The sequence below is a fragment of the Pristiophorus japonicus genome, chromosome 14 (genome assembly GCF_044704955.1).
Source record: "Pristiophorus japonicus isolate sPriJap1 chromosome 14, sPriJap1.hap1, whole genome shotgun sequence".
Classification (NCBI taxonomy): Eukaryota; Metazoa; Chordata; class Chondrichthyes; family Pristiophoridae; genus Pristiophorus; species Pristiophorus japonicus.
Genome location: NC_091990.1, coordinates 128269931 through 128284619, shown reverse-complemented (window position 1 = coordinate 128284619; position 14689 = coordinate 128269931). Strand labels below are relative to the sequence as shown.

Here is a 14689-nt window from a genome sequence, read left to right as displayed (position 1 = left end):
ACTGCACTGCAGCGTCTGGGATACAAAGCAGTGACAGGGAGAGTAAGTATTTGGGGGTGGGGGATGAGGAGCAGAGTTGCCGCAGTCGGTTTAAATGAGACTTGTATCTCTTGTCGAGTGGTCTCCGCATTGCTGGCGTCGCTCAGGACCCGCTGAACACCGGGGGGGGGGAGAGAAGAGGAGGGCAGCGCCGTCAGGGGAAATCTTGATTTTTTTTTCAAACAAGAAGTCTACAATGTGTCTGCAGTGAACGCGGCAACTTTCGGTTTCCAGGCTGTTGCGTTGCAAGCGCCTCGGATATCCGCAGGCGCTACAGTGTGGCGGACATCTATCCACACTGCTCCACACCGGCTGAACTAAACTTCAGCTGCTGCCAGCGGCGCCGGCTCCTCACCACTCTTCCAAGTCTTTGCTCCAGTCTTGAGTTTATTGTTGGGAATCCATTCATCACAACGTGTTGGCGCTGTTTTTTTTAATGGTCTGAGACCGCAGGTACGGGAAAGATTATAATTTTGTTCATGGATGTTGTTATAACCAGATTGTGAGGTTGGTGTTGCTGGTTTTCCCTCTTTAAAAAAAAAAATAGCTTTCCGGTCTTTTTTTTTGTAATGGGAGGGGGGAAAGCACGCCACGCTTAATGGAGAGAGCGCAAACGTGTGTGGCCTTTTTTTTCTGACTGCATTGAGTCAGGCAACACGATGTCACAGACCGAGGCAAAGGTAAAGAAAGCTACCATTCCCAGCCAGTGTGGTCGGCACCATTCGACATAACGGTGATCGGCGAGGGTGCTCTGGATACACGCAGTGGGATGATTTAATCCCGGTGTCTGATGCTCCTCTGGATCAGACTAGATGTCTTTTTGTGGTGGAGTTGTCGGCTGTTTTGTCTGGCTGTTGCTACTGGACACATTGTGTGAAAATAGGTCAGTTTGCACCGAGAATGTGATGTCGCAGGCTTTGTATATGGAGACGAAAAAACTTTCCTTTTTTAAAATTAATTGTGGTTATCTTATTTTCCCCTCTTGCAAATTAGAAGTGTTGAGCATTTTTTTGAGGTTTTAATTTTTTGGCACGGGTGTGTCCACTCACTCGCTAGACATTGGCTAAAATCTGCGACCTTTTGCTGTTGTTCAGTCATGTCGTGAAGGAAAAAATCTGATTCACTGCCGATTTCGCAGTGACCTGAAACTTCAAGCCACTGCTATACATAGATAATAATTACACCAATCATGTTGTTATTTTGTGGTCTGAACCTCTAATTAGCACGAGCACAATAAAACTTGAGGCCACTAAACGTATGAACTGATAGTGGGGGTTGTCTTAATACAGCCACGTTTTTTTTGAAAAGTAAACCGTATCCGCTTGAATTGCCTTTTTTTAAAAAAATAGAACGGAGACTTTGACAGACGGTGAAAGACGATGTTTGGTTTCCACAAATCCAAAATCTACCGGAGCTTGGAAGGCTGTTGTATTTGCAAGACCAAATCTTCCAGCTCTCGTTTCACCGACAGCAGACGATATGAGGAAAGCTTTAAACTTTGTTTTGGGTAAGAGCCGATCGATGTTTAATCTCTTTGCCCCCCCGCAATTCCGGAATAGCTTCTTGCTGTTGAGTCCTTGGGTCCACTTCCTTTATTATTGCTGCAGAAATAACACGTCGTAGGCTATTTGAGAAAAAAAAACTTTGCGCGTTCAGTCTGTCTAATTTCCCCATCTTTCTGGAATTTGATAACTGACCAAGGGGTGAGCCATTGCTAATCAGAAACCAGCAAATGGGGATTAACAGTTAGGAAGATGGGCAGAAGCGAAGTCTAACCGAAGTCAACCGGCCCCGCATTTGGAAGAAATCGCAGTGTCAGCTCCAGTAATCAAGACACTATTTGTAGATGTGAATAGGGTAGTATTGCATTTTGGATCCGATTGACATTAACCTCGCCGCCTCTTCCCACACCACTCCTCTTTCCCCCCCCCCCCCCCCCAAAAAAAAAACTTTAATTTTCACATGACACTAGGAAACTGGTAAATTTAATTTTTATTTTCTGACCATTCTCAAGTTTTTATTCCTCACAAGGACAGAGGAAAAATCTATGTTTTGTCCCTGGGCCATTGTAGTGCTATTGCTGACAGCCAATCTGAGGGACTGGTTAGTGGATACCTGTGAGCAGATTTCCACCCCTTGTGGTGAGACTCAACTGGATGAAGGTAGTTAATTAGGGACTGTTACACTAATGGCTTTCAACAGAAATGAGTAACTTAGAGAGACTTTCGTACTACAATGAAATTGGAAGCTCTGCATACCACACAATTGTGAATAAGCTCTGAATAGTACGACATACTTAGTGGTTCAGCATAGCTTTGTAAAACAAGTTTAAGTTTCTGGAAGCTGAATGAAAATATGTCAGCTCTGACATGGCTGGAGAATCTGTTCATGGTATTGGATGTTTTATGATCATATTGCTCAATCAGAGTTCTTTCATCTCATGTACGTCACACTTGACTCTCAACTGTGCTTGGGCGTTGAATGCTTCCTTTTGAGCTGGAGGCTATATTGTGGGATGAAATATAACTGGGAAAAGCCTTTGAACATTGAGGGTTGGAATGTGTTCAAAAATATATTTTGCTATGAACCTTTCAAATGGCTTTTAAAGAACCAGAATGACAAGTCAATGAAACCTGGCTATCTTGGTGTAGAAAAGTGTGCTAGATGCTTCAGAAATGTTCATTGAAGGTGTAACAGTTGTTGGAAGTTCATTATTTTTAAACGGATCAATTTAATCTCATTCAACTAAGTTTTAAAAATTAGTACAAAAACAACTGCACTAAATTAAGGGGGGCCCAAAGTTAACATGTAATATACTTAAAAGTAATCAGCAAGCGTGTAAGTTAAAATCTGTTTCTGTAGTAATCTGATGTGTCTTTGCTTTCATACAGTTTGATAGAGGCACGTGCAGGCGATATCTGTAATGCATGTGTTCTTTTGGTGAAGAGATGGAAGAAACTTCCTGCTGGATCCAAAAAGAACTGGAGTCATGTAAGTGTGTGAAGTGTTGAGCCGAATAGACACAATGTTGGTGTGCTGCTATCCAACACCTGTTAGAATCTATACTTACAAGTGTCTAAGTAGTTGACATGGAGTGCGGTGTATCTTCCTTGTGGCATTTGCTGTTTTACCTTTCTGAAGATTAGGAATTTGGCTATCTATTGTGACTTGTAAAATGCATTCAGAACAACCTGAAGATTTTTGCTTGCATTTATCATTTTTATCAAATTTAGTTTAGTGGTAGAATTTCAATTGTGGAGAATATTTCATGTCAGTAAACTGCCATGTACTTTGTGCATACTTTAGTATCTTTGATGGTAAATATTCTTGGCCAGATGATTTGGATTTGAAACAGCCCCTCGACTGTGGCGGAATTCATTACGGTTTGGTGTTTGAATTTATCTGCTTCCTGATGGGTCATTCAATGAAATAGCTTTCCATTTCTGTAGGATTGGAGAAAGCCCATTGAGCCAGAAAAGCACCAAGGAACTATAAATTGCAGGAGACCAATCTTCCGATAGCATGTGAGTGCACAAATGTTTGGGCTGCTGTGCTTGTCCTGTGACCATATGATCTGGATGTGCTGTCACAAGGGTTGTAAAGCAAAAGCTATGCTGCCTATTGGCGCAAAAGCTTTGTGCAACTACATGTTCTCAGTGAAGTGATATCTATGTGTAATCTAAACAGTTATGTGGTTGCCATTGGCATGCCAGTTGCACAGATTTACTCTTCAACCTTTTTCATTTAATCTGTTTGAAACACTATCTAATAGTCAATTTGTTTAATATCTGCAATTGAGGGAAAGAAAATTATTTTCTTCTTCACAGGTGGTTGATGCACGAGCTGGTCCAGGTCTAAAAACATTTGTGAAACCTAAGAAAATGAAATCTGTCAGTGATGGCAAAAAGAAAAACAAATTGAGGAGACTCCAGCAAAAGCTAAAACGACAGAGTAAGGCTGTTTAATTGCTAGTGTGTTTGTCGTCTGTTTCTCTTTTTCTCTTTCTCTTTCTCCTCCCCTCCCCTCACCCCCCCCCCCCCCAAAAGCCAAATTTGAATGCTTTGACAGGTAATGGTTGGCTTTGATCGAGTTACCAATTTAAAAATACTGTTTGAAATAGGAATGTTAGTTCAGACTCTTAAAGGATTATTCACATTGCAGAGTTCTTGAGTAAATCTGCCTCGGTTGGCTGTAGGGCCCTTGTGTTTGAAATAAGTGGCACTTCCGTGTCAGAATTGCGAAACTAAAATGTCATACAGCGTGATGTGCAGTGGATTGTACACCACCTGTAGCATCTGCGATTATTAGCACCATTTATTTAAAAAAAAAATTGAGTTGCAAACAATTTAAAACTAAATGGGATATGGTACTGAGTCCTCAGTTTGATTGCAGATCACCTGTGGAAATTCTGTCCATTTATTCTCTGGCTATTTCTGTAGCTGAAACATTGAGGGGCTTGGGGAAGAACAAATATACCATGGTGCTTCCTTTTCCAATCCTGAAAAATCTCTACTTTTAATATGAAGTTATTTTCTTTCATCCTTCCTCGAGGAAATCTTGTTTCTGAATGTAGTCCACGATAATACATCGAATATATTCCCACCCACACATGCTGACAAAGTAAATGATTTACTGTCTTTGACTGTCGAGTTTTCACTTCAGTCTCACTGAATATCTTGCAAAGTTGAATCATTTTTTGTATTTTGTCTTTGCTCGTACTTTGTGTAATCTAGATGTATAAAATCTGGTAGCATCAAATTGATTGTGTATGTTCTTTATATTGCACAGATTCGGATGCACATAGCACAACATCTAGTATTTCTCCTTCCCAATCGCCCAGCCACAGTAACCAGTCTGATGAAGGCTCGGATACAGAAACCCAGAAAAGCCTTTCCTTAGAACCAGTCTTTTCATTCCTTGATCTGACTTATTGGAAGAGGTGAGCTTTTTGATTTGATTGCTATTTCAGTTTATCTTGGCTTGCAATTTATTAAAAGGACGTAACTTGTCATATATTGCCAGTAATTATATCCGATTTGTTTTTGCAGAATCCTATTTGTCTAATTAAATGTTTTTATCTGTTGCACATCTATATAGTGTAATGCATTTAACAACCAGTCACAATACTGATTTGTGTTTCAGGCCTTTTTTGCTTAAAATTTTCAGTGGCCTTCATGGTGTTGGGAATATTCTGCGTGAAAATTTACCCAAGACAATATAGTGATAATGTGTCCTCTTCCTGTAGTCAGCTTTTAAAGTGAGCTGTCTGCCAGATTTTAATTTTTTTTGACTGGGAGGGAAGCAATGGGGAGAAAAATACCAAATCAAAATATAGCCTTTTTCTTGCAATGTTAATACTGACATTTTATTTAGCTCTTCAGAGACCCCAGAAATATACTTTTAAAATAAATATTAATGTGTAAAAGCTAGCTAGTAATGTGACAACTGTTTCTGGTACCAAACTAATCGATATTTGGATTTCCGGAGATCCTAAGGAAATTGGCCTGTAGCAGAAATTACGCATTGCCCAGGATAGGAACAGTAGCAGGCCATTCAATCCCTCAATCCTATTCCACCATTCAATTGGATCCTGGCTGATCTGTACCTCAACCCCATATCTGTTGACACCCTTGTCGAACATAGGATTACATAGGATATATGGCACAAACAGGGTATTCGGCTCAACCAGTCCATGCCGGCATTTATGCTTCACTCAAACCTCCTCCCATCTTTCCTCATCTAAATCTATCAGCTTGACACTCTTATTTCCTTCTCCCTCCTATGCTTGTCTAGCCTCCCCTTAAATGCATCTATACTATTCGCTTCAACCACTCCATGGCAGCGAGTTCCACATTCTCACCACTCTGGGTAAAGAAGTTTCTTAATTCCCTATTGGACTTCTTGGTGACTATCTTATATTGATAGCCTCTAGTTATGTATGCTCTTCCCCACAATTGGAAACATTCTCTCTGCATCCACTCCTTTCAAAACACTTCCTAATTTTAAAGATCTCTATTGGGTCACCCCTCCGCCACATTTTTTCAAGAGACAAGAGACCCAACCTGTTCATCCTTTCCTGATGTGTATAGCCCCACATTTCAAGTATAACTTTAAATCTTCTCTGCACCCTCTTGGTGGCTCTATATCCTTTATATAACATGGCGACCAGAACTGTACACAAGGTTCGATACAGGTTTAGCAGAACTTCCCAACTTTTCAATTCTGTACCTCCTAGAAATTAACTCTAGTGCTTGGTTTGCTTTTTTTTATGGCTTTGCTAACCTGTGTCGCAACATTTAGCGATTTGAGTATTTGTACTCCAAGATCCCTTTGTTCCTCTACCCCTCCTAGACTTGCACCCTCCAAGTAATAAGTGACCTCCCTATTCTTCCTACCAAAATGTGAGACATTACATTTATGTGTTGAACTTCATTTGCTAATTATATGCCCATTCTGCAAGTTTATTAATGTCCTCCTGTAATTTGATGCCGTCGTCCTCAGTGTTGACGATTCCCTCACCCCAATTTGGTGTCATCCGCAAATTTAGAAATTGTGTTTTTTGATTCCAAAATCTAAATCGCTAATGTAAATTGTGAACAGCAGTGGTCTCCATGCAACACCACTACACACATTCTGCCACTGTGAATAGTTGCCCTTTACTCCTACTCTCTGCTTTTTGTATTGAAGCCAGCCAGTAATCCATTCTGCTACTTGTTCCCTGACTCCGCACAAAATATGATAACCAGGTTAATTGATTGGAGAAAAGCTGATTTTTGAGGGGCTGAGAATAGAAATTGGGGTAAATAAAATGGGCAACAATATTGGCAAAAAAATGATGTAGAACAGCAATGGGAAACATTTAAAACTATGTTCAACAGAGTGCAGGAACCATATATTGCTCTATTCATCAGTCTATTATGGGGTACTTTATTGAAGGCCTTCTGAAAATCCAGATAAATTAAATCATCTGCATTGCCATTGTCGAGTCTGTTACCGCTTCAAAAAATTCTAAGGTTGGTCAAGCAAGACTTTCCCTTTTGAAATCCGTGTTGACTATTCATGAGTTTTGGTTTCTATATGTTCTTGTATTTTCTCCTTTTAGTAGGGATTCCATTTTTCCTACCACCAATGTTAAGCTGACTGGCCTATAATTCCCTGGACATGTTCTATCCCCCTTAAGTATATAGATACATAGATACATAGAAACATAGAAAATAGGTGCAGCAGCAGGCCATTCGGCCATTCAAGCCTGTACCACCATTCAATATGATCATGGCTGATCATGCAACTTCAGTACCCCACTCCTGCCTTCTCTCCATAGCCCCTGATCCCTTTAGCTGTAAGGACCATATCTAGCTCCCTTTTGAATATATCCAACTGGACTCAACAACTTTCTGTGGTAGAGAATTCCATAGGTTCACAATTCTCTGGGTGAAAACATTTCTCCTCATCTCGGTCCTATATGGCTTACCCCATATCCTTTAGACTGTGACCCCTGGTTCTGGACTTCCCCAGAAGAAAGTCTTTCTTTCTTATGTCAGTCCTGCCATCCCGGGAATCTTTTTTAAAAAGGTATTCCGTTAGCTGTACACCAGTCCTCTGGCACTACACTTTTTTTCTAATGAATTATTAAATATGTGTAGTGATGTCTCTGCTATCTCAATAGTGTAGATAACAAAGGGACCTTGGAGTGCTTGTCCACAGATCCCTGGCCAGGCCAGGTGGTTAAGAAGGCATACGGAATGCTTGCCTTTATTGGCCAAGGCATAGAATACAAGAGCAGGGAGGTTATGCTTAAATTGTGTAATACTTTGGTTAGGCCGCAGCTGGAGTATTGTGTGCTGTTTTGGTCGCTGTATTATAGGAAAGACGTGATTGCACTCGAGAGGGTGCAGAGGAGATTTACTAGGATGTTGCCTGGGATGGAGAAACTTAATTATGAGGATAGATTGGATAGGCTGGGTTTGTTCTCATTGGAACAGAGGAGGCCGAGAGGAGACCTCATTGAGGTGTACAAAATATTGAGGGGCCTGGACATGGTGGATAGTAAGGGCCTATTTCCATTGATGGAGCGGTCTATTAGAGGGGGCATAGTTTTAAGGTGGTTGGTGGAAGGTTTTGAGGGGGGGGAGGGGATTCTTTACACAGAGGGTTGTGGGGATCTGGAACTCGCTGTCTGGAAGAGTGGTGGATGCAGAAACCCTCACCACTTTTAAGAGATGGTTGGATGGGTGCTTAAAGTGCAGGGTTACGGACCTAGAGCTGGTAATTGGGATTAGACTGGATGACCTTTTGTTGGACGGTGCCGATATAATGGTAAGTACTGCAGGGAATAGAATACAGCCAGGGTGATCTGCTGGACTAGTTTCGATCGCCTGGAGGGGTTGGTGAGGAATTTTCCCAGATTTTTTTTCTCCCTAAATTGGCCTGGGTTTTTATCTGGTTTTTGCCTCTTCCAGGAGATCACATGACTCCGGTTGGGGTGGAGTGTAGAATGTTTCAGTATAAAGGGTGTCGCAGTTGTGAGGTAAACTGGTTGGGCTGGGTGCTCTTTGCCTTTCAGTCATTGTGCATAGGTTTATATGTAACCTTCAGGGCCACTGACCAAGGGACATACAGCTCTTTATCGGCCGGCGTGGACACGATGGGCCGAAATGGCCTCCTTCTGTGCTGTAAATTTCTGTTTCTTCCCTAGATTCTTTTAAAATGTGTGGATGCAATACAGCCAGACCAGGAGTTTTGTCCTGAGTTTGATTTGTTTATTTAATATATCCCCTCCTTTTATTTTAAATGAACTTAACTCATTGCTAATCTCATCATCCAATGTCGTGTCCACCTGTTCTATTTCCCTGGTAAATACTGAAACAAAATAATTTTTTTTTGCCATCTCTTCATTGTTACCTGTGATTATCCTGTATATCCCTGAATGGCTCCATTCTCATCCCAACCATACTTTTTTAATTGATGTGCCTGTAAAAATAATTAATTTCATGGTTCCTCTTCGTATTCTTCCTTATCATGCACTCCCCTGCTGTCTATGTACTTAATGTATGCATCTTTCCTTGCCCTCAATTGTTCCCTTATGGCTTTATTCATCCATGGAGCCTCATTCGTGTTTAGTTCTTTCCTTTTTAGCAGAATATATTGTTCCTGCACTCTGAACACTGTTTTAAATGTTTCCCATTGCTGTTCTACATTGTTTTCTGCCAATACTATTGCCCCCATTTTATTTTCCAAATGTCCATTCTCATCCCCCTCACTCAGCTTTTCTTCAATCTATTAACCTGGTTTTCATCATACTTCTGTCCTTCTCAATTATCATCTTAAAGCGTATTACATTGTGGTCACTCTATCATCATCATCATCATTGGCAGTCCCTCGGGGTCAAGGATGACTTGCTGCCACACTAAAAAATGAGTACTCAAGTGACTGATGAATTCATTTTAAACGGTGGAAGATGCCTGTGCATGAATTCTTTTAACATGGGGTGGACGCTGTACACCAACCACCACACGGGCGTGACGGAGCAAGGTCTTGGTCCGGTGGCAAGGGGATCCAAGACGGTTGGAGACCAGGCTCCACCGCATGTGCCAATACATTTGGAATTCAAACAACTGCTGTATGTTTTGCGTTAATCTTAAGTGTCAAAATGGTACTTTGTCAGAATTGAGTATTTACAATTGTTTTATTTAACAGACCTATGCAAAGGGATTTGATCTTATGTCAAGAATTGTTTGGATTGGTTGAAATATGCTTGCAGTCTGAGTTGGTTTCAAGTCATTGATGCAATGGAAAGCAAAATCCACTAGTTGAGTGGTGTGTGTGTGTTTATACATAATACCATTTATTTTCTTTTACTATTTCTTCTTTCTCTTTCCCCACCCCTACCCCACCACAAAAAATTTTTTTTCATGTAGATGTTAGCATTGAAATCAGTCAAGGTGCATTTACATTGTAAATCAAGCAGTGTATACAGGTGGATTTAAACTGGTAGCTACAGTGTAATTATTGTTTACTCTACATATGAGCAAGTGACATTGTGTGCACACACTGTTCAACATTGCAGTGGTTGTCGGTAAGTGTTAAAATCTCTGGTCTGATCAGCAAGCTGTCAAGACGTGGTTCCGAGGACATTAATAAAATATAGGGTGCTGTACCTATGATGCTTCAACTGAATTTCTATAAACAATTTGTAGCATAGAAATGTAAACTTAAAAGCCCATTGGGATACTTGAACTTTGGTAGCTTGACAAAAATGCATGTAAATAGAGCAATGCTGTTGATTTTACTTTTGAAACCAATATCAATCTCCAAATAGTAAAAGTGGATCTATTTCAACATGCTGCCACTTTTGAGATTGGTAGCTGTTGAACATTACAGTGCGAATCTGTAGTTAGTCAAGTCGCAAGTTGGAGTTCAATCATAAAAATCAACACTGTTCAAACTGCAAATGTTTTCTTTTTTTTCTGTAATGCAGGCAAAAGGTTTGCTGTGGCATTATCTACAAGGGTCGTTTTGGTGAGGTGCTGATTGATCCTCGTCTTTTTACACCTTGTTGTAGCACAAAAAAGGACTCTGAATCTGCGACACGGCCAGAAACGCCACTTCAGGCTATTAAAGAAGATTGGTAATGTGCACTGCAGCAGCTCGAAATTGAAGTTCGTCTCAGGTCATTTCACCTGTATTTGCATCCTTTTGTCTCCAGTGGCAGACTTCTATTTTTAATGAAAGAATTTGATATCATTTTGTTTAATAAGCCAAATCACCTGAAGGGATAAATTATGATTTTTTTTTTTTCTTGGTCGATGACTGCTTGAAACCATGATCTCAGTTTTATAAATCTCCACTGTCCTTGCATTTAAAAAAAAAAGTAAGATGATTATTCGTTCGCAGTTTTGTTTGAGATCTCAAGACATTGAATACTTTGGAATGAATTTTATTGCTGCAATGTTTTTTATATAATGGCTGAGTTTTAAGTTTAAGCACCTGTTTAAATTGTAGTCTTTCTGGAAATGTATGTCACTACTATTTTTAAATTAGATTTCCTATTGCCAAATGGAGCATAGTGTATGTAGTTCATCATTAGTTTCCACTGTTCATCTCCTCCTCTTCTCTTCCCCCCCCCCCCACCCTCCTCAGACTTTGGCTCAACCTACAGAATATCCCAAGTTCTTAATAACCAGGGGTTGCAGAATTGTTCTCTGATGTGCAATAGCAACTTTTTTGGTTGGTATCTGTCATGCAGTGGAGACTTTTTTATTGTTCCTTAATTCACGGGCAAATTAGGAAGTATTATGCGACATTCACTCCAATGTATTTTTGATTCCATAATCATAAGAACATAAGAATTAGGAACAGGAGTAGGCCATCTAGCCCCTCGAGCCTGGCACACCACTAACCACCGATTTCCAACCTGAAAAGGACCCATTTATCCTGACTCTCTGCTTTCTGTTAGCCAGCTAATTCTCTATCCATGCTAATACATTTCCTCTGACTCCGCGTACCTTTATCTTCTGCAGTAACCTTTTGTGTGGCACCTTATCGAATGCCTTTTGGAAATCTAAATATCCACATCCATCGGTACACCTCTATCCACCATGCTCGTTATATCCTCAAAGAATTCTTGCAAATTAGTTAAACATGATTTCCCCTTCATGAATCCATGCTGCATCTGCTTGATTGCACTATTCCTATCTAGATGTCCTGCTATTTCTTCCTTAATAGTTTCAAGCATTTTCCCCACTACAGATGTTAAACTAACTGGCCTATAGTTACCTGTCTTTTGTCTGCCCCCTTTTTTAAACAGAGGCGTTACATTAGCTGCTTTCCAATCCACTGGTACCTCCCCAGAGTCCAGAGAATTTTGGTAGATTATAACGAATGCATCTGCTATAACTTCCGCCATCTCTTTTAATACCCTGGGATGCATTTCATCAGGACCAGGGGACTTGTCTACCTTGAGTCCCATTAGCCTGTCCAGCACTACCCCCCCTAGTGATAGTGATTGTCTCAAGGTCCTCCCTTCCCACATTCCTGTGACCAGCAATTTTTGGCATGGTTTTTGTGTCTTCCACTGTGAAGACCGAAGCAAAATAATTGTTTAAGGTGTCAGCCATTTCCACATTTCCCATTATTAAATCCCCCTTCTCATCTTCTAAGGGACCAACATTTACTTTCGTCACTCTTTTCCGTTTTATATATCTGTAAAAGCTTTTACTATCTGTTTTTATGTTTTGCGCAAGTTTACCTTTGTAATCTATCTTTCCTTTCTTTATTGCTTTCTTAGTCATTCTTTGCTGTTTAAAATTTTCCCAATCTTCTTTCCCACTAACCTTGGCCACCTTATACGCATTGGTTTTTAATTTGATACTCTCCTTTATTTCCTTGGTTATCCACGGCTGGTTATCCCTTCTCTTCCCGCCCTTCTTTTTCACTGGAATATATTTTTGTTGAGCACTATGAAAGAGCTCCTTAAAAGTCCTCCACTGTTCCTCAATTGTGCCACCGTTTAGTTTGTGTTTCCAGTCTACTTTAGCCAACTCTGCCCTCATCCCACTGTCGTCCCCTTTGTTTAAGCATAGTACGCTCATTTGGGACACTACTTCCTCACCCTCAATCTGTATTACAAATTCAACCATACTATGATCACTCATTCCAAGAGGATCTTTTACTAGGAGATCGTTTATTATTCCTGTCTCATTACACAGGACCAGATCTAAGATAGCTTGCTCCCTTGTAGGTTCTGTAACATACTGTTCTAAGAAACAATCCCGTATGCATTCTATGAATTCCTCCTCAAGGCTACCCCATGCGATTTGATTTGACCAATCGATATGTAGGTTAAAATCCCCCATGCTTACTGCCGTTCCATTACATGCCTCCTTGATTATTGCCCGCCCCACTATGAAGTTATTATTTGGGGGCCTATAAACTACTCCCACCAGTGACTTTTTTTCCTTACTATCTCTAATCTCTAATCTCCACCCACAGTGATTCAACATTTTGTTCATTAGAGCCAATATCGTCTCTCACAACTGCCCTGATATCATCCTTTATTAACAGAGCTACCCCACCTCCTTTCCCTTCTTGTCTATCTTTCCAAATTGTCAGATACCCCTCTATGTTTAATTCCCAGTCTTGGCCACCCTGCAACCACGTTTCTGTAATGGCCACCAAATCATACCAATTTGTAATGATTTGTGCCGTCAACTCATTTACTTTATTTCGAATGCTGCGTGCGTTTAGGTAGAGTGCTTTAATACTAGTAATCGAATTAAATTGCTCTTTAGCATAATTTCATTGTGAAATAAGTAAATTTTGAACTCGTCCTGCTGTCATAGACTGCCCTGTTAACTGAACAGCAAATTACATTTACCACATTATAGAATTATGGGGAGGTGGGAGACTTTTTATAATATAAAATTACATACTATGGCCCATTTTTAATGTCTTGAATGGTGTTTAGTGAATTTAAAAGGGGGCAGAATTCATTCAGTATAGGTCATTTTTTTTCTTGCAGCAAGGGAAGAACTGCAGTAAATTTCCATGTGGACAGAGTTTTGTTTTTTTTGCTACGTGCCATCTCCACTAAATTTGGTTTAGGAAAAAATAATTTACATTAGTTAACTAAAAACACAGTTTAGTTTCTTGGTTAACTCCAGATGTTGTTTTCCCTTGGCTTCATCTTTTCGTCTCCCTTCAATTTTATTCTTTCTTTCCCCCTCGCCCCCCACAACACCCACCCACAAGCCTTTCTGAATTCTTGTGTTTTGAAATAGTCCTCAATTTGAATATTGCAAGTTTTGGGTTACTTTCAACTATGAACTTTCATAATGTTTACTATTCACACATATCAGAAGCTAAAATTTGAACTTGTGTTGGGGACTTTGCTTTATCTTCCTTGACTAGCCACTGCCATTTGGTGGTTGTTGTCTAACTGGTATTTTACAGAGATTGTAATGCTTGCTGTTGTAGTTGTGCCTGTCTCGCAAACCCATGTTTTTTAAATGGTAATTATTTACTGATTCCAACCTTGTTCAGAAGATTAAAGGGTGGCGTGAGGCCTTAGTGAGTACAAGGTGGGATTCAGGACCCTGGTATTGGGTGAGACAGAAGTGTCATGCCAATGTGGGACTACTGGCAGCATTGCAGTGTTCAGAGACATGTGCCTGGATTCTTGAGCAAGTATCACAAGAATGTGAATGGTCAATTTATTGGGGTGGGCCGGGGGGTGGGCGATGGTGAGCTCAAATTTGAGTGTAATTTCTTACAGCAAGTGTTGCAAACAGATAGTTTAGTAGCCAGAATGCCAGACTGGGATACCCATTTTAACCACAGAGTGATTTCATAGAAAAATAGCTGCAGGAGTAGGCCATTCGGCCCTTTAAGCCTGCACCACCATTCAATATGATCATGGCTGATCATGCAACTTCAGTACCCCATTCTTGCTTTCTCTCCATACCTCTTGATCCCTTTAGCCATAAGGGCCACATCTAACTCCCTTTTGAATATATCTAACGAACTGGCCTCAACAACTTTCTGTGGTAGAGAATTCCACGAGTTCACAATTCTGAGTGAAGTTTCTCCTCATCTCAGTCCTAAATGGCTTACCCCTTATCCTTAGACTGTGACCCCTGGTTCTGGACTTCCC

General features: G+C 40.5%; 1 protein-coding gene across 1 annotated transcript; it reads left to right on the top strand.

Moving 5' to 3' along the window:
• The first annotated feature begins 406 nt into the window (after positions 1–406).
• On the top strand, positions 407–10670 carry sinhcafl (SIN3-HDAC complex associated factor, like). Its single transcript, XM_070898616.1, has 6 exons — positions 407–492; positions 1389–1546; positions 2931–3030; positions 3867–3990; positions 4828–4978; positions 10517–10670. The coding sequence occupies exons 2-6, from the start codon at positions 1419–1421 to the stop codon at positions 10668–10670; spliced, it is 657 nt and encodes a 218-aa protein (XP_070754717.1). The 5' UTR covers positions 407–492; positions 1389–1418.
• The last annotated feature ends 4019 nt before the right edge of the window (positions 10671–14689 follow it).